Here is a 23,319-nt window from a genome sequence, read left to right on the forward strand (position 1 = left end):
CCCAACTTGCCCACACCGACCAATATGTTCCATCTACACTAGACCCACTTTCCTGCATTTGGACCATATCCCTTTAAACCTGCCCTATCCATGTACCTGCCTAATTGCTTCTTAAATGTTGTGATAGTCCCTGCCTCAACTACCTCCTCCACAGCTCATGCCACACACCCACCACCCTTTGCTTGAAAAAGTTACCCCTCAGATTCCTATAAAATCTTTCCCCCTTCACAATAAACCTATTCCATCTGGTTCTCGATTCCCCTACTCTGGGCAAGAGGCACTGTGCTCCTACCCGATCTATTCCTCTCATGATTTTATACACCTCTATAAGATCAACCCTCATCCTCCTATGTTCCAGGGAATAGAGTCCCAGCCTGCTCAACCTCTCCCTATAGCTCAGACCCTGTAATCATGGCAACATCATTGTAAATCTCTCCACTCTTTCCAACCTAACAACATCTTTCCTATAACATGGTTCCCAGAATTGAACACAATACTCCAAATGAAGGTGTATCTGCCAAAAGCCTCCTCTCCCAATAAACTCCTGGCCTGCTCAACCTCTCCCTATAGCTCAGGTCCTCGAGTCCTAGCAACCTCCTCGTAAATATTCTCTGCACTCTTTCCAGGTCAACTAAATCCTTTCTATAGCAGGGTGACCAAAACTGAACACAATACTCCAAACGTGGCCTCACCAACGTCTTGTACAACTACAACATAACATCCCAACTTCTATACTCAATACACTGCCTGATGAAGGCCAATGTACAGAAAGCCTCCTTGACCACTCTTAACTGTGCCATTTTCAAAGAATTGTGCACCTGCACTCCTCTGCTCTACAACACTCCCAAGGGCTGAGTCATTCACTGTGAAGTTCTTGCCTTGGTTTGACTTCCCAAACGGCAACACCTTGCACTTAACTGCGTTAAACTCCATTAGCCATTCCTCAGCCCACTTGCCCTGCTGATCAATATCCTGCTGTAATGTTTGATAACCATCTGTAATCTTACTTTAGTGTTATCTGCAAATTTAGTAATCATGCCTTGTACATTCTCATCCAAATTATGATATAAACCACAAACAGCAATGGGCCTAGCACCAATCCCTGAGGCACACCACCAGCCCCAGGCCTCCGGAAAGCAACCAGAAAAACAATGTGTCTCTATTTAGAAAGCTTAGACTTGTGTTTGCCTTATTAGCAGCTTTCTTAATCTGCCCTGCCACTTTTAATAACTTTTGCATTCATTTCCACAGGTCCCTCTACGCTGTACTCTTGTAGAATCATGTCCTTTTTTCTCTTATGCCTTTTTGGAAGTCTATGTATGCCAAATTGGCTGTATTTCTCTCATCTACTTTATTTGTTACTTTCTGACAAAATGTTGCCATAATGATTAAGCAGGGTTTGCCTTAATAAATCCATTCTGGCTTCCCTTAATCATTTTCCTCCAACCTTTCCTCGCACCAAGACTGCAGCTATCAGGCCTGCATTGCCGGGATATCCTTACTTGCTATTTTTGAACAGAGTAGTATTTTCCACTCTCCAGTTCACTGTTCCACTCTTGCATCCAAAGAGCATTGGGAAATTGTGATCAGTGTTTCCACGATTTTTGCTTGTACTTTCCTCAAAATTGTCTGATAGATTCCATCGGGTCCTGGTGACAAACCTACTTTAAGTTCCACCACCATATATATTAGCACTGTGCTATCATTCTTTAGTGTATCCAATGCCTTAACTATCTCATATTCACTTTCATTTTGGTGATTGCAATAACCTGATTTACCTTCTAAGCCTATTCCCTGAGGATAGAGGATGATTTGCTCCCATCCCTGTATTGTGGGTTCTGATGCTGCTAGTAAGGTCAAGGTGAGAACTGCAGATTCTTTCACAGATGGGGCAGCAGTGAACAGAGTACTAGTTTGACAGGGCGTGTACTTCTTCCATTCTGATGCATAGCCTTGAGGTTCTCGTCCTGAATGCTGCTGCCTCACTTTGGGTGGTCATGGGCTAGAAGTTCCCAGGAGCAGTGGGGAATTTAATACACTTGTGCATTCACATACGTCAAATGTAGTTACATTATTTCCATTTTCACTAACCTCAGTAAAATCCTTATACAGAAATTAATATAAATGAACTGTCTTGTAGTGGGCCAAGTAGGCCAAAATAACGACAAGTAGGCAAGGTTAACGAAAGCGTGTTTACTGTATCTCTGGAACTCCAAAAGGGAATGAGAGTCATGCGGTCCTTGACCTTTATACTCCCGGCCGAAGTCCGCCTCCTTGGCTCGACCCATTCCCGTGCCGAGGGGTCGTGAGTGGTATGGCCCGACCCTCGGGAGCCGCCACAGGACCCCCCCCCAGAACCAGAGGCACGAAGCGCACCGGTGGTCGCACTAGTCGACCGAACCGTGTACGGTACCCGTCCGACGGGGGGTCTGGCGGGGGCTCAGCTGAAGGGACAACCGGGGGGGCTGGCGGGGGGAGAGAAGGGGGTACAAATACCGGTCGAGATGAGGGGATCGGCGGGTGCGATGTTGGAGGCACTTGTAAAGGGGGGCGCCCGCGCGGCCGAGGCTGTGCAACCCGCACCGGCTGGTCAATGTCCAAGTGCGCTGGCTTGAGGCGATTAATTGACACGGCCTCCGGTCGGCCCCCCATGTCCAACACAAAAGTTGTCTCACCGTGCTTCAGCACCTTGAAAGGGCCCTCATAAGGTCTCTGAAGCTGTGCTCGATCACGTCGGGGTCACCAATGTAGTGGGCCAAGTAGGCCAAAATAACGACAAGTAGGCAAGGTTAACGAAAGCGTGTTTACTGTATCTCTGGAACTCCAAAAGGGAATGAGAGTCATGCGGTCCTTGACCTTTATACTCCCGGCCGAAGTCCGCCTCCTTGGCTCGACCCATTCCCGTGCCGAGGGGTCGTGAGTGGTATGGCCCGACCCTCGGGAGCCGCCACAGTCTAACCCTTTTCTTGCTTTTTTGCCTTCAATTTTATTTTAACATTCTTCATCACACTGATATTATTTACCGGTCGGTGTACCCTCGTGCTTTTACACACTTAACGATTCCTGATGCACCATGGCTGTCAGTGCTCTGCATTGTTCCCTTTCCCTTTCTGAAGACCCCCACGTATTCTTGGGATTTGGGTGACTGGTAATGCATCTTTTAGATTTTAGAGATACAGCGCGGAAACAGGCCCTTCGGCCCACCGAGTCCGCGCCGCCCAGCGATTCCCGCACATTAACACTATCCTACACACACTAGGGACAATTTTTACATTTTACCCAGTCAATTAACTTACATACCTGTACGTCTTTGGAGTGTGGGAGGAAACCGAAGATCTCGGAGAAAACCCACGCCGGTCACGGGGAGAACGTACAAACTCCGTACAGACAGCGCCCGTAGTCAGGATCGAACCTGAGTCTCCGGCGCTGCATTCGCTGTAAGGCAGCAACTCTACCGCTGCGCCACCGTGTCGCTCTTCATTTATTGCTAATCCATGATCAACTTTAAGTTATTAAGTAAAAATTGTGTACTTTAGAAATTGTGTCAAATTGGTCAGACAGGATTTGGGTAGAGAGATATTACTGAACCATTTGAGTTCAATTAATGTTAGTATATCAGTATCATCATTAGCATCGTGCATTAATTATTTCAAGTAGATACATTTAAAAGCTAAAATATACAAATGAACTGCAGATTGTTGATGTGTATTTTAGTTTGGATTGCAACAATAATCCTACAAAATATATTTGTTAACATGGAAATGTGTAATGGTGTAATTAAAGTTAACTTGTATTAGATTTACTTAATATTCCTGATACTAAATTAGGTCATAAACAGATTAAAAGTTTTTGGGTTGCAATGCTATTTTATTTACTTTTCTTTTTAAAGGCATCCAACAAGTATTCAGCCTTTTCTGTGCCGTGCTTACAGAAAACAAGATTATTTTTCACTCAACTAGTTATCAGAGGCTTGGTGAAGCATCCAGAGCACTGGAGTCTTTAATATTCCCTCTGAAATATAGGTGAGACCTTAATTCCTATTACATTCCATAAAATATATGAAATATTTTTTTTCCTCTGGAGACTTCCATAATGCATCAACTTTTAATATGCATAAATATAATTTATAGATCCTGCTCGTATAGAATTCAGTTTATAACATTTATCAAGGCAGCGCGTTAAAGGGTTGAAATGTTTAACAGATCATAAATACAGTACATGGGGTACTAGTAAGAATATGCTGCTAGATGTCACGAGCCTCGTTATTTTCTGTGGAGTCACTTTGAATCTTTTCATTGTTTATTTCATCAATGTCAGAGTAAATGCATGACTATTTTTTCAAAATAATGTACAATTTAGAGTGGTTAATTGATATATATTTGGAACTGGAATGTCGACACAAAATCCAGAGATGCTACCTGTCCCACTGAGTTACTTCAGCATTTTGGGTCTACCTTCAATTTAAACCAGCATCTGCAGTCTTTCCTACACATTTTGAACAGGAATGCACATTTCATAATTCATAAGCTCTTTCTAATAAGTGGAAAATAAGTGGAGTATTTTACCCAGAGTGCAAGAATTGAGGACATAGCTTTAAGGTGAGGGAAGAAATATTTAACAGGAACTTATGGGGCAACATTTTTTACACAAAGGGTGGGAGGCATATGGAATGAGCTGCTGGAGGAGGTAGTTGAGCCACATATCATCACAATGTTTAAGAAACATTTAGGTGTATGGATAGGGTAGGTTTAGAGGGCCCTGGTGATACCACATCTGGAGTATTGTGTGCAGTTTTGGTCTCCTAATTTGAGAAAGGACGTCCTTGCTATTGAGGCAGTGCAGTGTAGGTTCATGAGGTTAATCCCTGGGATGGAGGGACTGTCATATGAGGAAAGATTGAAAAGACTAGACTTGCATTCACTGGAGTTTAGAAGGATGAGAGGGGATCTTATAGAGACAAAAAATATATAAAAGGACAAGACAAGCTAGATGCAGGAAAAATGTTCCCAATGTTGGGGGAGTCCAGAACCAGGGGACACAGTCTGAGAAAAAAGGGGAGGCCATTTAAAACTGAGATGAGAAGTAACTTTTTCACCCAGAATTGTGAATTTGTGGAATTCTCTGCCACAGAAGGCAGTGGAAGCCAATTCACTGGATGAATTTAAAAGAGCGTTAGATAGAGCTCCAGGGGCTAGTGCAATCAAGGGATATGGGGAGAAGGCAGGCACAGGTTACTGATTGTAGATGATCAGCCATGATCACATTGAATGGTGGTGCTGGCTCGAAGGGCCAAATGGCCTCCTCCTGCACTTATTTTCTATGTTTCTATGAATATGGGCCAAACGTAGGCAAGTGGGACTAGTGTAGATGGGCATGTTGTTTGGAGTGGGCAAGCCAAAGTGCTTATTTCCATGTTGTATAACTCTATGGCTCTAATAAGATTTATCATTGAGACACAAGAGATTGTACATACTGAAATCTTGAACAAATCATAAAGTGCTAGAGGAGCTTAGCAGTCGGGCTGTATCTGGGGAGGGAATGGACAGGTGATGTTTTGCGTCAAGATCCTTCAAACATTATGAGACTTACCATTGGCTTTATTTGGATCATACTAATGCTATGTGTAATATTCAAAATTATTATAATGGTCTCAATCACTGAGCTGCATTTTTAGCTACAACCTTCCTTCTTCAATCATGAGAAAGTGATGGTCAGAAGTCGTTCAATGTCATTATTAATTCTACCCTAGCGGGTAAATATGTCTGTAGCTTTTAGAAACCAAAAACTGTGGATGCAATAAATCTGAAACAAAGGAAAGTAAACGGGAACCATTCAGTCAATCCAATGGTATCTTTGGAAAGAAATGAAGAGTTCATGTGTCAGACCTCTGTCAGAATTGGGGAAAAATTAGAAAACAATCATGTCTTAAGAGAAGGGGAAAGGATAGGAGAGAACAAGGGGTATATCTGTAATGTTGTGGAGACTAAGAACATTTGGATGATGGTGTGAAATGTTGGGAGTTAATGGAGAGGGGGGGAGGGAGGGGGGGGGGAGAGAGAGAGAGATATTATTGGGAAATGCAAACTTCATTATCAACAATTAAGCCAATAGCTTTTTTTAGGACGTAAAATATTTTACCAACTTTAAAAAAAAGAAATTAGCTGTTTCAGTCTTGGCTGTCAATAATTATTTGGCAGTTTTTTGGGGGGAAAATGCCTGGCAATCTAGTATTGCCTTAATTTTTTGTTTTGCTGGGAGATTATTTAACTGACTTCATTGTGATTTTAGTGCATTAAAACTGTACATACTGTAATGATCAAACCAAGAATGTTGCAATTGCTTTATTATTTGCATTTATTTAAAGTTAAATATGAAAATTGCAGGCCAGCAAAAGCATTTTATTACCAATAAAGCCATGAAGAAGCTGAATTTATACTTTTAGATCTGTTATTTATTAAAATTTGTCGATTGAACCACCCAAGGGGCTACTGACTGAGAGCTGAGAAATGACTGGATTTTTTTCCATAAGATGTGATTAATGCTGCCAATTCTGTTTCCTTTTTGTTTTTCCCTAGTTACCCTTACATTCCGATTCTCCCTGCGCGACTCTTGGAAGTACTAAGCTCACCAACTCCATTTATCATTGGTGTACACTCCATGTTTCACAGTGAAATTCACGAACTGGTATGTCACAGCCCATTTGTATATTTGTTTAGAGGAGCAGTTGTAGCTTTGGCCAGATTTTGCACAGCACAACGTATCTACATTATTACCAAAGCACATTCTCTGGTATGATATTTCTTACTAGATTTAAATTGCTGTATGATTGAAAATTGTTGAAATGTACTCAGTTAAATGTTTTGATTTGTATTAGTTTGAGCTTTAACAATCAAGAAAGAGAGTTTCACTTGTAAGTCTTTATGTTGGAATGCTCTGCAGGTCACTGGAATCGGTTCAAGTCAGCATTTGATGATAGGGTCCAAGCGGCCTTGTCCCTTGTGAGAGTAATACAGTTCCTCTGGAAAAGTTGGAACTGGAATTAAATAAAAACATTGATTGATTGATTAATTCGAGAAAGATGTTAGGGGTATCAGGATTATCATCAGCCTGGGTGATTGTGCTTCATTTATTTGTTCACAGAATGTGGACTTTGCTGACATTGCTGTCCAACAATAATTGTTCCTGAACAAGGTTAGCAGCATTGGTAGGTCCAGAATCCTGATTATTTGTCTAAAGGATTTAATGAATCAAATTATTTTTTTTAAAAAGGCAATCCCACTAGTTTTACCATTGGTAAAATGATACTGATTTACATTCATTTCATGAACCGCTACTTAAATTGCAGATTTATTTAATTACTTGAATTTAAATTCCCCAGCAGCTATTTTGGGATCGGCACTCATCATTATAGAACAGTGGTCCAAAAGCTTGATTGCTATTTCAATAATTCAGCCATAACAGCATAAACCTGGTATTACTGGTGGTCTCTCAGTTCATTTTGGGATCTAATATTTTCATGATCTAGAGCTAGTAGCAAAATCTTGTGAAGCTCAATGTTGCACTAGATATCTGCAAAAGCAGTTGAACATCTTGAAATTTTCTGAGTCTTCATGATCAAGACTCTGCTTAGAAAGTTGCATATTTCAACAATGTATTATTATTGATGCTGTGGCATTTTTAGAACATTAATATACAAATTGAATACAAGACACGTAACCCAGAGAACAGAAGAAATATTATTGATCAGTAGTGAAATACACTGCCAGAGATCGTATGGAAGAAGAGGATAATGCTAAGAAAGCTGATGAAGAATATGGGGTCAAGATTGATGTTTAGGAATATGATTCATGCTTGTGTGGAGAATAAATGGCAATGTGGATGGTTTGAGCTGACAGGTCTATTTAAGATGGGCAATTCCCATGTAATATTTTTAGGAATTGTATAAAGTTTATAGATAATCTGGCACTCGTGGCCTAATTTTCAGAGATCATTCCTAATTTTTGATACCAGTTTTTGATATCACAGCCTTTTTAATTGTTTTCTTTTTCTAGTTGGATGTAATTATTGCTGATTTGGATGGAGGTACAATCAAAATCCCAGAATGTATTCACCTCTCCCAGTTGCCAGAACCTCTTTTACATCAAACACAAGAAGCACTTTCTCTTGTAAGTTATATTTCTGATAACAACGTGATTTTTAAAAAAACAGCTGGCAATATGGACGGTCATTTATTTGTATTCTGTGACTTTGTCTGATCTTTTCTTGTTTCTATATAATTGCTACAGGAATAACATCTCCACCCCGTTTCCTGGTTTAATGATAAAATCTGGCATGAGTAGTGATGGTTTACTTCAATCCTTACTTCAGTGAAGGATTGTTTTTATTATTATTATAAACCAACCACATCTCTAAACTGAGAATAAGAAATGATGGGTCCCTTAAATGTGTATATTTTAATGCTAGGAGCATTGTAAGAAAGGTGGATGAGCTTAGAGCCTGGATTGACATCTGGAAGTATGATGTTGTGGCGATCAGTGAAACATGGTTGCAGGAGGGTTGCGATTGGCAATTAAATATTCCAGGATTTCATTGTTTCAGATGTGATAGAATTGGAGGGGCAAGAGGTGGGGGTGTTGCATTGCTTGTCAGGGAGGATATCACAGCAGTGCTTTGGCAGGACAGACTAGAAGGCTCGATTAGGGAGGCTGTTTGGGTGGAACTCAGAAATGAGAAAGGTTTAGCAACACTTAGACGAAGGGATTAAAAGTACCATTAGCAAATTTGCAGATGATACTATGTTGGGGGGTAGTGTGAATTGTGAGGAAGATGCAATAAGGCTGCAGGGTGACTTGGACAGGTTGTGTGAGTGGGCGGATACATGGCAGATGCAGTTTAATGTAGATAAGTGTGAGGTTATTCACTTTGGAAGTAAGAATAGAAAGGCAGATTATTATCTGAATGGTGTCAAGTTAGGAGGAGGGGGAGTTCAACGAGATCTGGGTGTCCTAGTGCATCAGTCAATGAAAGGAAACATGCAGGTTCAGCAGGCAATGAAGAAAGCCAATGGAATGTTGGCCTTCGTAACAAGAGGAGTTGAGTATAGGAGCAAAGAGGTCCTTCTACAGTTGTACCGGGCCCTGGTGAGACCGCACCTGGAGTACTGTGTGCAGTTTTGGTCTCCAAATTTGAGGAAGGATATTCTTGCTATGGAGGGCGTGCAGCGTAGGTTCACTAGGTTAATTCCCGGAATGGCGGGACTGTCGTATGTTGAAAGGCTGGAGCGATTGGGCTTGTATACACTGGAATTTAGAAGGATGAGGGGGGATCTTATTGAAACATATAAGATAATTAGGGGATTGGACACATTAGAGGCAGATAACATGTTCCCAATGTTGGGGGAGTCCAGAACAAGGGGCCACAGTTTGAGAATAAGGGGTAGGCCATTTAGAACGGAGATGAGGAAGAACTTTTTCAGTCAGAGGGTGGTGAAGGTGTGGAATTCTCTGCCTCAGAAGGCAGTGGAGGCCAGTTCGTTGGATGCTTTCAAGAGAGAGCTGGATAGAGCTCTTAAGGATAGAGGAGTGAGGGGGTATGGGGAGAAGGCGGGAATGGGGTACTGATTGAGGGTGATCAGCCATGATCGCATTGAATGGCGGTGCTGGCTCGAAGGGCTGAATGGCCTACTCCTGCACCTATTGTCTATTGTCTATTGTCTATTATAGACCGCCAAATAGGGAACGAGAATTGGAAGAGCAAATATGTAAGGAGATGGCAGATATTAGTAGTAAGCACAGAGTAGTGATTGTGGGTGATTTCAATTTTCCGTATATAGACTGGGAATCACATTCTGTTAAAGGGCTGGATGGTTTGGAGTTTGTAAAATGTGTGCAGGATAGTTTTTTGCAGCAATACGTAGAGGTACCTACCAGAGAAGGGGCAGTGTTGGACCACCTGTTAGGAAATGAGACGGGTCAGGTGACGGAGGTATGTGTTGAGGAGCACTTTGGGTCTAGTGATCACAATGCCATTAGTTTCAATATAATTATGGAGAAGGTCAAATCTGGACCAAGGGTTGAGATTTTGGATTGGAAAAAGGCTAATTTTGAGGAGATGAGAAAGGATTTAAAAGGAGTGAAATGGAACTTTTTGTTTTATGAAAAGGATATAATAGAGAAATGGAGGATATTTAAAGGTGAAATTTTGAGAGTACAGAGTCTTTATGTCCCTGTTCGGTGGAAAGGAAAGAATAATAAATTGAAAGAGCCGTGGTTTTCCAGGGAAATTGGACACGGTTCGGAAAAAGAGGGAGATATACAATAAATATAAGCGGCAGGGAGTAAATGAGGTTCTTGAGGAATATAAAGAATGTAAAAGGAATCTTAAGAAGGAAATTAGAAAAGCGAAAAAAAGATATGAGGCTGCTTTGGCAAGTAATGTAAAAGTAAACCCCAAGGGGTTCTACAGATATGTCAATAGCAAAAGGATAGCGAGGGATAAAATTGGTCCATTAGAGAGTCAGAGTGGACAGCTATGTGCTGAGCCGGAAGAAATGGGGGAGATATTAAACAATTTATTTTCTTCGGTATTCACCGAGGAGAAGGATATTGAATTATGTGAGGTAAGCGAAACAAGTAGAGTAGTGATGGAAATTATGAGGATTAAAGAAGAGGAGGTATGGACACTTTTGAAAAATATAAAAGTGGATAAGTCTCCAGGTCCTGATAGGATATTCCCTAGGACATTGAGGGAAGTTAGTGCAGAAATAGCAGGGGCTATGTCGGAAATATTTCAAACGTCATTAGAAACGGGGATGGTGCCGGAAGATTGGCACATTGCGCATGTTGTGCCTTTGTTTTAAAAAGGTTCTAAAAGTAAACCTAGCAATTATAGGCCTGTTAGTTTGACGTCTGTGGTGGGAAAATTAATGGAAAAGATACTTAGGGATAATATATATAATTATTTGGATAAACAAGACCTGATTAGAAACAGTAAACATGGATTTGTGCCTGGAAGGTCATGTTTGACTAATCTTCTTGAATTTTTTGAAGAGGTTACCAGGGAAATTGATAAGGGCAAGGCTGTGGATGTTGTCTATATGGACTTCAGTAAGGCATTTGACAAGGTTCCACATGGAAGGTTGATTAAGAAGGTTAAATCGTTGGGTATTAATAGTGAGGTTGCAAGATGGATTCAACAATGGCTGAATGGGAGATACCAGAGGGTAATGGTTGACAATTGTATGTCAGGTTGGAGGCCAGTGTCTAGTGGAGTACCCCAAGGATCTGTGTTGGGTCCACTGTTGTTTGTCATTTACATTAATGATCTGGATGATGGTGTGGCAAATTGGATTAGTAAATATGCAGATGATACTAAGATAGGTGGTGTAGTTAATAAGAAGTAGAGTTTCAAAGTCTACAGAGAGACTTGGGCCATTTGGAAGGGTGGGCTGAAAGATGGCAGATGGAGTTTAATGCTGATAAGTGTGAGGTGCTGCATTTTGGTAGGACAAATCAAAATAGGACGTACAGGGTAAATGGCAGGGAATTGAGGAATGCAGTGGAACAGAGGGATCTGGGAATAACTGTGCATTGTTCCCTGAAGGTGGAATCTCATGTGGATAGGGTGGTGAAGAAGGCGTTTGGTATGCTTGCCTTTATAAATCAGAGCATCGAGTATAGAAGTTGGGATGTAATGTTAAAATTGTATAGGGCATTGGTGAGGCCGAATCTGGAGTATGGTGTGCAGTTCTGGTCGCCAAATTATAGGAAGGATGTCGACAAAATGGAGAGGGTACAGAGGAGATTTACTAGAATGTTGCCTGGGTTTCAGCACTTAAGCTACAGAGAGAGGTTGAACAGGTTGGGTCTTTATTCTTTGGAGCGTAGAAGGTTGAGGGGGGACTTGATAGAGGTTTTTAAAATTTTGAGAGGGACGGACAGAGTTGACGTGGGTAGGCTTTTCCCTTTGAGAGTGGGGAAGATTCCAACAAGGGGACATAGCTTCAGAATTGAGGGACAAAAGTTTAGGGGTAACATGAGGGGTAACTTCTTTACTCAGAGGGTGGTGGCTGTATGGAATGGGCTTCCGGTGGAAGTGGTGGAGGCAGGCTCGATTTTATTATTTAAGAGTAAATTGGATAGGTATATGGATAAGAGGGGATTAGAGGGTTATGGTCTCAGTGCAGGTCGATGAGACTAGGTCAGGGAGAGTGGTCGGCGTGGACTGGTAGGGCCGAACGGGCCTGTTTCCGTGCTGTAGTTGTTATATGGTTATCTCTATTGTTTTCCCAACAGATTTTGTACGAGGACGTCTTTTTTTTTGCTTTACATCTCTCTTTTCTCATTTCACTCTTTCCCAGCTCATTCTAAACTATTTTCTCAGCTTTTGTCTGTTTACAAATCATTTAATATGACTGCTTCAATCTCCTGATTGAATTCCCAGGAATTTCCAAATCTACTCCCACGCTCGAAACACCTGCTTCATTGCATACACCATCTGGACTCTGGATGTTCTCTTGCTGTTAACTACACAAGTACCTATCATCTGTCCAATGATAGTCAATATCAGTAGCAGCTGACACACACCTCTTGCAAAGAAAAATCACCATTCGTGATCTTTGACCATGTTCTCGCACCTTTTGTTTGTTTCTCCAAGTTTAATTTAGCTCAATCCAGTTGCCTTTGGTATTTGAATCCCAGTAGTCTAATTTTAATGTCTGTCCACAAAGAATGTGTTAAAGTCAATTTGTAGTTTGTTACAAAGAATCTATATACTGTTCTCTCTCGCTGCACGTGATGGGAAAATGGGGATTAAGAGCCTTTGGCCATTGTCAAATTGATAATTACCTGCAGTTCATGGCAGACAGTTGGTATTAATTGCATAAGTAAATGTAGAAATCTTGAATTTGCTCAAACATCTTGCCAGTGAATCTTTCAGTATACTCCATTGCTGTACTCTGCTTTTGGTAAATCTGATCATAGATCATGAACCAAATTAGACACCTCCACTCCCCCAGAATCTTTGAATTGGAAGTGATTCTAAAGCTCCTAGCAGACAGATAGGAATAAGGGAAAGTTAGATTTCTTTTAACTTATTTGTGTTTGCAGTAATGTTTCTTACCCAAGTGACTTTTTTTGATTATTTTTAAAATGTAATTAAAATATGTTTTTTTCAGAGTTTTTGAATTAATCAGATACATTTCAAACTGTTGACAGCTCTCACAGTCAGCAAAGCTAAGGGCATGACTTTAATAGTTGTCAAAAGATTATTTTCATAAGTTTAGTGTGCAGGACTTTTTTTGTCCATCCACCTGAGCCTTTTTATCGCATAAGGAAGCAACTTTAGATTAGTATTTCCAAACTAAGCTAAATGCATGGACCTGGGGCGTCTGACTGATAACTGTGGTAGGTCTCATTGGCAAAATCTGGGCCTATCTATCTGTGCGTCTGGTTTAAAATTGTACTGAACAAAATCCATCAGACTCTATTCATGGAGTACAGCTCTGCTTCAATACCATTATCCCATCCAAGCTCATCTCCAAACTCATGGAATCTGGAGTCGGTACTCATCTCTGCAAATGGATCCTTGACTTCATGAACAACAGAGTCACAATCAGTGAGGATAGGTGAAAAATTATCCTCTATGACAATCCTTAGCACTGGTGCTCCGCAAGGATCCGTTCGCAGCCTCCTTCTTTCCTCAACTTACACTGCGCAGCCAAATACAAATCGAACTCTATTTACAAATTCGCGGACGACTCCACTGTAGTGGGGAGGATGTCTAACAACGACGAGACAAAGTACAGGAATCAGATTGAGAACCTCGTAACCTGGTGTCAAGACAACGACCGTTCTACCTTTCAATGTCAGCAAGACAAAGGAGATAGTGATCGACTTCAGGAAGTGAAGCAGTACACACATTGATGGCACCAACGTAGAGAGGGTCGAAAGCTTCATGTTTCTAGGACTAAATAGCACCAGCAACCTGTCCTGGACTAGTTGTTTTGAAGCAATGGCCAAGAAGGCACACCAATGCCTTTACTTTCTTAGAAGGCTTAGGAAGCAAGTCCCCAAAAACTCCTACCAACTTCTACAGATGCACCGTAGAAAGGATTTTTTTAGGAATGCACCACAGCATGATCCAAGATCACAAGAAATTGCAAAGAATTGTGGATGCAGCTCAGACCATCACGCAAACCAATCTCACCTACACTTCATGCTGCCATGGCAAGGCTACTAGTATAATCAAGGACTTCCTCGTCTCCTATCTGGCAAAAGGTACAGAAGTGTGAAAACGTATACCTCCAGTTTCAGGGACAGTCTCTTCCTAGCTGTTATCAAGCAACTGAACCATTCTATCACCAGCTAGAGAGCCGTCCTGAGCTACCTCATTAGAAACCTTTGGACTATCTTTAATTGGATTTTATCTTCTACTAAACATTATTCCCGTTTTTATGTATCTGTCCACCGTGGACAGCTTGATTGTAATCATGTGCAGTCTTTCCGCTGACTGGATAGCACGAAATAAAAAGGTTTTCACTATAGCTTGGTCCACGTGACAATAAACTAAACTAAACAAGGCCAAAATACTGTGGGGGAGAAACAGAATTTTCTGGTTTTAGTAATAATGGATCAAATCTCCATAGCCTGATTTGATTAGAATTTATTTCCTCTGAGAATTCCTCGTGCCATGACCATTTGGCTGCCATGCCTAATTTGTCCTTGTAAATCTCCCAACAACATCTAACCATTTTATCTTACACCCATTTACTCGGCCGTTGCCACAGTACATTAGATGCTAAATGAATGTTTTGATAGTGGGTCAAGCATGTGTAAATTTATGTGCCCAAAGCCCAAATGTTTGCACTGTTTGGAGTTGATTGTATGTGCCTGAAAGGGGATCCTATCACTTCCCACTCAGTTTTAGGATTGAGTTCTGATTAGGAGATTGGTGGGTTGACGCAGGACTTGGGAAAATTGGTGTATCTATGGTCAGGTTGAATATGAATCACCAAGCATTGGGGTATGTGTAGCCCAGGGGAGTGGTGATGAGTAAATTATTTAAAGGGGTATCACCTAAGTTGGCTTAATAGCCCCATCTTGGGACCTACTCAATGAAGATATCTTGAGGTCAAATAAGATGTCTTAAGGTTAGGAATAAATTCAGAAATCGTCATCCTTGCTCATGAATCAAATCAATTAAATGGTCTTTGCAACCACCTACAGCTTTGGGCTAGTCTTAGCGGTTTGTTTATAGGATTTCACTGTTGCCCTTCTCAAAAACTCAGCAAAACATTTTTATCTAACCAAACCTTTGGTGACCTTTAATTATTCCCCTGCTTGGTTTCTTTTCCCATCTCTTTGTTGGACTTTTTGTCATTTGGGGTACATTGAAAATATCTGTATTTTTCAAGGCCCTTTGTTACAGTGCCCTCTATAATGTTTGGGACAAAGACCCATCATTTATTTATTTGCCTCTGCACTCCACAATTTGAGATTTGTGATAGAAAAAATCACATGTGGTTAACGTGCACATTGTCAGATTTTATTAAAGGGTATTTTTATGCATTTTGGTTTCATCAGGTAGACATTACAGCTGTGTTTATACATAGTCCCCCACATTTCAGGGCACCATAATGTTTGGGACACATGGCTTCACAGGAGTTTGTAATTGCTCAGTTGTGTTTAAATGCCTCCTTAATACAGGTATAAGAGAGCTCTCAGCACCCAGTCTTTCCTCCAGTCTTTCCATCACCTTTGGAAGCTTTTATTGCTGTTTATCAACATGTGGACCAAAGTAGTGCCAATGAAAGTTAAATAAGCCATTATGAGACTGAGAAACACGAATAAAACTGTTAGAGACAACAGCCAAACCTTAGGCTTACCAAAATCAACTGTTTGGAACATCATTATGAAGAAAGAGAGCACTTGTGAGCTTACTAATCGCAAAGGGACTGGCAGGCCAAGGAAGACCTCCACAGCTGATGACAGAAGAATTCTCTCTATAATAAAGAATCCCCAAACACCTGTCTGACAGATCAGAAACACTCTTCAGGAGTCAGGTGTGGATTTGTCAATGACCACTGTCCGCAGAAGACTTCATGAACAGAAATACAGAGGCTACACTGCAAGATGCAAACAACTGGTTAGCTGCAAAAATAGGATGACCAGGTAACAGTCTGTCAAGAAGTACTTAAAAGAGCAACCACAGTTCTGGAAAAAGGTCTTGTGGACAGATGAAACGAAGATTAACTTATATCAGAGTGATGGCAAGAGCAAAGTATGGAGGAGAGACGAAACAGCCCAAGATCCAAAGCATACCACCTCATCTGTGAAACACGGTGATGGGGGTGTTATGGCATGGGCATGTATGGCTGCTGAAGGTACTGGCTTACTTATCTTCATTGATGATACAACTGCTGATGGTAGTGGCATAATGAATTCTGAAGTGTATAGACACATCCTATCTTAAGTTCAAACAAATACCTCAAAACTCATTGGCCGGCGGTTCATTCTACAGCAAGACAATGATCCCAAACATATTGTTAAAGCATCAAAGGAGTTTTTCAAAGCTAAATAATGGTCAATTCTTGAGTGGCCAAGTCAATCAACCTGATCTCAACCCAATTGAGCATGCCTTTTATATGCTGAAGAGAAAACTGAAGGGGACTAGCCCTCCAAAACAAGCATAAGCTAAAGATGGCTGCAATACAGGCCTGGCAGAGCATCACCAGAGAAGACACCCAGCAACTGGTGATGTCCATGAATCGCAGACTTCAAGCAGTCATTGCATGCAAAGGATATGTAACAAAATACTAAACATGACTACTTTAATTTTCATGACATTGCTGTGTCCCAAACATTATAGTGCCCTGAAATGGGGGGACCATGTATAAACACTACTGTAATTTCTACATGGTGAAGCCAAAATGTATAAAAATGGCCTTTATTAAAATCTGACAGTGTGCACTTTAATCACATGTGATTTTTTTCTATTACAAATCTCAAATTCTGGAGTACAGGGGCAAATAAATAAATCATGGGTCTTTGTCCCAAACATTATGGAGGGCACTGTATATCTTACACTTGCTATATTCCAAAGTCAAATATCTTGTATTATCACAGTTATTAAGAAGATGCACTGTACCTTTTGTGTCCATTTAGTCCTTTTGCAGTTCAAGCAATGGTCACTTTTTTTTTGTTAAATATCCATAATCCATTTATAATCATGGATTTAATCATGTCTTTTGATCCAACGCTATTGCTGTTTATTTATTTTAAATTTTGCATGATCAAATTCTTTGTTCTTCAGTGAGCAGTTATTAAAGAATGAGACACTCTCATAATCCAGGTTGCAAATCATCATTCTTTTGTCATGCTGTGATAGCACCAAAGCAGAATTATTTGAGCTAGAACTTACTTAATTTAATAGCATTAAATTCCATGCTGGTTGAAGAATTACTTAATAATGGGGTGAACTTTTCAAGTGAAATTATTAATATGTTTTAGGTTATTCATCCAGATCTGGAGGTAGCTGATTATGCTTTCCCTCCTGTTCGTACTGCTCTGCCTAATCTCCGAATGTTGGTGAGTGATTGTTTCAACAATTTTCTATTGCTATGAATGAACTTTATAGAATTAATGTATTTAATACACTTCTAACTGTTATTATTTTCCTCTCTAGGATAAGGAAATTAGGGCAGTATTCCTTAGATTGTTTGCACAGCTCTTTCAGGGGTATCGGTCATGTTTGCAACTAATTCGAATTCACATTGAACCCGTGATACACTTCCACAAGGTTAGTAACAAATCATTATTGAATGGGCCCTGAAGTTATGTAGCATTGTCTGAGGGATTTATAGTCATGTAATTCTAACATAATTTCAGATGTGGATGGTTGTGTGGTAAGACATCAGATTGCTGATCTTCATCATGACATCTGATTGTTCAATTTGTATGCAAAAACAGTAATGCTTTAATCTCTTGGTTTTTGGTTATAGTATTTTACAGCTCTGAGAGACGAGGCCGAGGTTCTTTTTCTGACAGATGTAACTTAATTGGAGAAGTTTGACACCAATGTGTATGAGTGGTTGAAATCCTCACCCTGCTTTAGACTAGAAAATTTAAGAAATAATGTAACTGGAGTGTTCTTCATTTCTGAGGTACCAGTTGAAGCACCCCTTCAGGGTCAAAACAGGGTTTATGCACAGGCTAATCAGTAAATTACAGACAACCCAAGCTCCATGTACAGCGTTTTCTTGTCAGAGGCAAAAAACAAGACAAAACATGGTTTGAATTATCTTCTCATCCAATCCCACACACTAAGGGCAATTTACAGAGGTCAATTAACCTATAAACCCGTACATCTTTGGCATGTGGAAGAAAACTGGATCATCTGGAGGAAACCCACGTGGTCACAGGAAGAACATGCAAACTCCACCCAAACAGCACCCAAGGTCAGGATCAAACCCGAGTCTCTGGCGCGGTGAGGCAGTAGCTCTACCAGCTGCACCACTTGCTAACTTACTAACGAACTTACTAACCAACCAGCCTACATTTATGTCCAAGTCATTTATATATATCAGAAAACAACGGGTCTCAGCACAGATCCCTGCGGAACTCCAATGGTCACAGACATCCAGCCTGAATAACAGTTGTAAATCTATACAACAATTTTACTTTGAAACCCGTGCATTTTAATCTTTTGGATCAGTCTACCGTGGGGGGGGGGGGGGCTTTATCATATCACGTTGAAAATATTTGGCCAATAATTGTAGGAACATTTCTGAATAATTGTATCTATTAATTTTCAATTTAGTGCAATTTTTGTTTAATGCACTGAAGCTATTCCTTGGTTCTTAGTTTAATCGTTTTTGTGTAATTGAGATACGGGTGGGAGATGGATCTGATCGGTAAGAAACAATCATGTAGGCTGGTCCAGGAAGATGTGCCAAGACAGTGTGCAGCAATTGAGGAGTTGGGTGTCTGACCAAACCTGAGCATTGGAGAAAATTTTGTCGATCCATTTTCAAGAAGTAGGGCATAATTAACTTATTAATTCAACTTAGCTATGATATTTGAAAGTATGTCATGGAGGATCACACCTCTCGTCCTGGATCAATGATTTACATGGTCTGTTAAAACTTTGAGGAACATTGCAGAATCAATACATTGAAACTAGAATTTTGTTGTTAATATTTGGGGCTGATGTATGAAAGAAATCCTAGTGTAGATCTCTTAAGGGATCATATTGTGAGGAATTATGTCAAAGAGGTCAATATTGAAAGACTATGATTTCATTTGTTTTATGTTCTTTTGTATGTGCTTTATTTTCTTTTTGTCCCAATTTGTTTTATGATGACCATTATTGCTATATCCGGTGATAGCTATATATTTAACAACATCCTTTCTAAATTGTGTTCACTCAATGATTCAATTATAAATCAAATTTTTTGCTGGTATTCTGGAATAATGCGGGAGAGCATACAGTTGTTAAACCAGATCTTAACAGATCAATACGGTGAGCATGACCATTGCAGTAATGCAATGTTTTCAACATACAGTGCAGTCATAACAGCTTCCATTTGTAAATGTCTGCTGCCCATCATCATGAGGCGTGTTTTAAAGATTGCTAGCACGTGACAGTCATGGGGTGGTTACAAAAAAATCTGCAGGCATGGTAAACTTCAAATTAAGTGATCAAATGCCCACTTGGTAAATTTACAAGGTACATTGGTGATATTGCCATATCTTGGCAGCATATAACAACCCTGAAATATGATATACTGGCATTTCTAGCATGGGAAATAATGGAATTGGATCACTGGTGGCTTTTTAGTGAAATATCTATGAAGGGGAAGAAGTCAGAAGCACAATGAAAGTTCATAAATCAGAAAGTGGATAAATCATTTTACATAAATAATTTTTAGACCTTATTCTATATGTTTCCTTTCTTTTAGGCACTTAGTTTTTTAACATTTCAAATCTTAACATTGTTTTCTTCATTGTGAATAAACCCTTATCAAATGTTCAGAGTCACGAAGATGGAGGTACCTGCACAATTTAATCCTGCAGTCTTGGATTAAAATATGAGTCAAGTAATTAAATGTGCACATTAACAGTAGAAAAATAACAACTAAGCTTCTGCTGAGGAGAAATTACCACAGTCGCTTATTATATGCATTTTTTGTGTTTTAAAAAAAGTTTCCACAATATGTGGGGGGGTGGGGTGGGGCACAGTGGCGTCATAGCACCAGAGATCCGGATTCGATCCTGACTAGGGGTGCTATCTGTACGGAGTTTGAATGTTCTCCCCACGAACGCGAGGGCTTTCTCCGGGGGGGCTCCGGTTTCCTCCCACACGGTACAGAATAACAGGTATAACAGAGCTTTATTTGTCGTTCGGTACCGAAGTACCGAACGAAACTACATAGCAGTCATAGAAAAAAAAAAGAACACAAGACACATAACCCCAACACAAACGTCCATCACAGTGACTCCAAACACCCCCTCACTGTGATGGAGGCAACAAAACTTCCCCTCTCTTCCCCACGCCCACGGACAGACAGCTCGTCCCCGACCGACCCGCACAGTCCCCGCACCGGGCGCTGAAACGTCTCGCGGCCGAACCGGGCGATGAAAGGCCCGCGACCAAGCCTTGCGCAGCTAAGTCCCGCAGCCGAGCCGCACCAGCGGTGAAAAGTCCCGCAGCCGAGCCGCGCCGGGCGGTGTTAAGTCCCGCAGCCGAGCCGCACCAGCGGTGAAAAGTCCCGCAGCCGAGCCGCACCGAGCGGTGTTAAGTCCCGCAGCCGAGTTGCACCGGGCGGTGTTAAGCCCCGCAGCCGAGCTGCACCGGGCGGTGTAAAGTAAAGTCCCGCAGCCGAGTTGCACCGGGCGGTGTTAAGCCCCGCAGCCGAGCTGCAACGGGCGGTGTTAAGCCCCGCAGCCGAGCTGCACCGGGCGATGTAAAGTAAAGTCCCGCAGCCGAGTTGCACCGGGCGGTGTTAAGCCCCGCAGCCGAGCTGCACCGGGCGATGTAAGTCCAGCGGCCGAGCCGCACCGGGGGATGTTAGGCCCCGCAGCCGAGCCGCACCCCGCGCCGTGAGGAAGAGAAAAGTTCCCCACACCCACCCACCCACACCCACCCCCCACACACCACCACCCCCTCCCACACATACACAACCAAAAAAAAATATATAAAAATCATCCCAACACCGACACTCAACAAAAAAAAAGACGGACAGACTGCTAGTCAGCCGCTGCCGTTAGGCGCCGCCACGTGATATCAACTTCAAGCTCCTCCTATTCACGTATAAAGCCCTAAATGGACACTCCCCCCCCCCCTACATCAAAAATCTTCTAACCCCCCTCTCTAACTCCAGGTCCCTCAGATCGGCCGACTTGGGGCTATTCACTATCCCGCGGTCTAGGCTTAAACTCAGGGGTGACCGCGCTTTTGCGGTTGCAGCTCCTAGACTGTGGAACAGCATCCCTCTCCCCATCAGAACTGCCCCCTCCATCGACTCCTTTAAGTCCAGGCTCAAAACATATTTCTACTCCCTAGCGTTTGAGGCTCATTGAGGAGGCGCTGTGAACTGTTTGCTACTGTATGTTTTCATTTTTTTTTCTATTGGAACCTAATCAAATGTACAGCACTTTGGTCAACGTGGGTTGTTTTTAAATGTGCTATACAAATAAAATTGACTTGACTTGACTTGACTCCAAAGACGTACAGGTTTGTTGGCCTCTTTAAAATTGCTAATTGTCCCTAGTGTTTGTATGAGGATCGCTGGTCAGCGTGGACTCGGTGGGCTGAAGGGCCAGTTTCCGTGCTGTATCTAAACTAAACTAAACTAAATGGTATTATATTGGAAAGAACATTCGATTGATATCATTCACTCAAAAGTGCTTGTCAGATATTTTTTCAAGTTGATGCTCACATTGCTTAATAAAATGTGATGCTGAGTAACGAGCAAATCTATTGTTATTTATTTGGAAATATTTGGTCATATTGCAGGCAGCCTTCCTGGGTCAACGTGGATTGGTTGAAAATGACTTCCTGACAAAGGTTCTTGATGGAATGGCATTCGCAGGATTTGTGTCAGAAAGGGGTCCTCCCTACAGATCTTGTGATTTGTTTGATGATGTAAGAAATGTGAACCATTCCTTTATTTTATTCTCTTTTAATATTTCAATAATTGTAGTTCTAGAATTTTTACATGTTACGGATATGAATTGGTGGTGCCAATATTTTCAGCTATCAATTTAAATAATTTCTTTGGAGTAAGATAAACTACATGTTAATTGGTAAGTGCACGAGGAGAGCCAGAGAGTCCTGGAATCATCCACCCATCCTGCAGGATGTATTAAAGCAGACATGCATTTGGAGACCTTTAACAAGATAGTTATCTCAGGAGGCTATGGTGTTGTCATGCAGATTTGAAGAAGCTGTGTTCACTGCAGCCAAATCTGAAACCAAGATCCGCAGTGCACCTTGGCTGAGATTAAGCTTATCAAACTGTAAACCACAATGTTATTCTAGGGAGCAACAGGGGACTGTTGCCAGACACCAATACTGTTCATATTTTCATTACTAATGCCAACTAATTCATCAGCCACTCAGTTTAAAACATTTTAGAATGATTCCAGACAGATCTCTGAACAGGAAGCATTTTGAGCATGAGCACGCGTCCCTCTCTTGATATCTTATGCCCCAAAATATATTCATCCTTTACTTAAATTTATAAAGTTACCCTTCCCTAAATGTGCAGCTTCTTTTTGTTCAATCATTACTTGCATGTAATTTTCTGGGAGCTGTCATGTTTTTACTTAGTTCTGTGTGAAACATAATTACGATGTTTCTACACCTAATTTATAACTCCAGGCAGTTCCTGTCCCTGACATTGCACTGACCCTCAGCCATCCTAGGAGAGTTAACATTGATAAAGTTACAAGTCTTAATTTCTGCTTAGTTATTTTAAATCCATTATCAGTTGCCATCTGTAGGAATTTTCCAAATTGCCATCTTTTCCAATTTTACTTCTAAAGGGATTGCTCTGATTTTCAGTCAGTTTTCTAATCCTCGACACTTCAGTATACAGCTATCTCCATTTACTCTGACACTTGCCCATAAAATCTTAAACTTTAGTCAGATTAACTTCATGCTTTGACATTCTAGTAGATGCAATGACACTATGTGGCGTACCCTCCAAGGCTAGCATTCATCTTCTCAAGCAGTACCACAGGATGACTTGCTTCCACTCTGATGTTGTGCATTCTGAGGTGGTTAATGAGCTCATGTGAGAAGTGTAGACACCCTATG

General features: G+C 41.2%; 1 protein-coding gene across 2 annotated transcripts in view; it reads left to right on the forward strand.

The window, feature by feature from the left end:
* sbf2 (SET binding factor 2) overlaps positions 1-23,319 on the forward strand; it is a 291,683-nt gene that overhangs the window by 124,788 nt on the left and 143,576 nt on the right. For both annotated transcript variants that reach the window (XM_078415378.1, XM_078415380.1), the window contains exons 7-12: positions 3,890-4,022; positions 6,576-6,684; positions 8,052-8,165; positions 17,508-17,585; positions 17,683-17,796; positions 22,015-22,143. In XM_078415378.1, the coding sequence (XP_078271504.1) occupies positions 3,890-4,022; positions 6,576-6,684; positions 8,052-8,165; positions 17,508-17,585; positions 17,683-17,796; positions 22,015-22,143 (677 nt within the window). The remainder of the gene's footprint in view (positions 1-3,889; positions 4,023-6,575; positions 6,685-8,051; positions 8,166-17,507; positions 17,586-17,682; positions 17,797-22,014; positions 22,144-23,319) is intronic.

The sequence above is a fragment of the Rhinoraja longicauda genome, chromosome 18 (assembly GCF_053455715.1).
Source record: "Rhinoraja longicauda isolate Sanriku21f chromosome 18, sRhiLon1.1, whole genome shotgun sequence".
NCBI classification, from domain to species: Eukaryota; Metazoa; Chordata; class Chondrichthyes; order Rajiformes; family Arhynchobatidae; genus Rhinoraja; species Rhinoraja longicauda.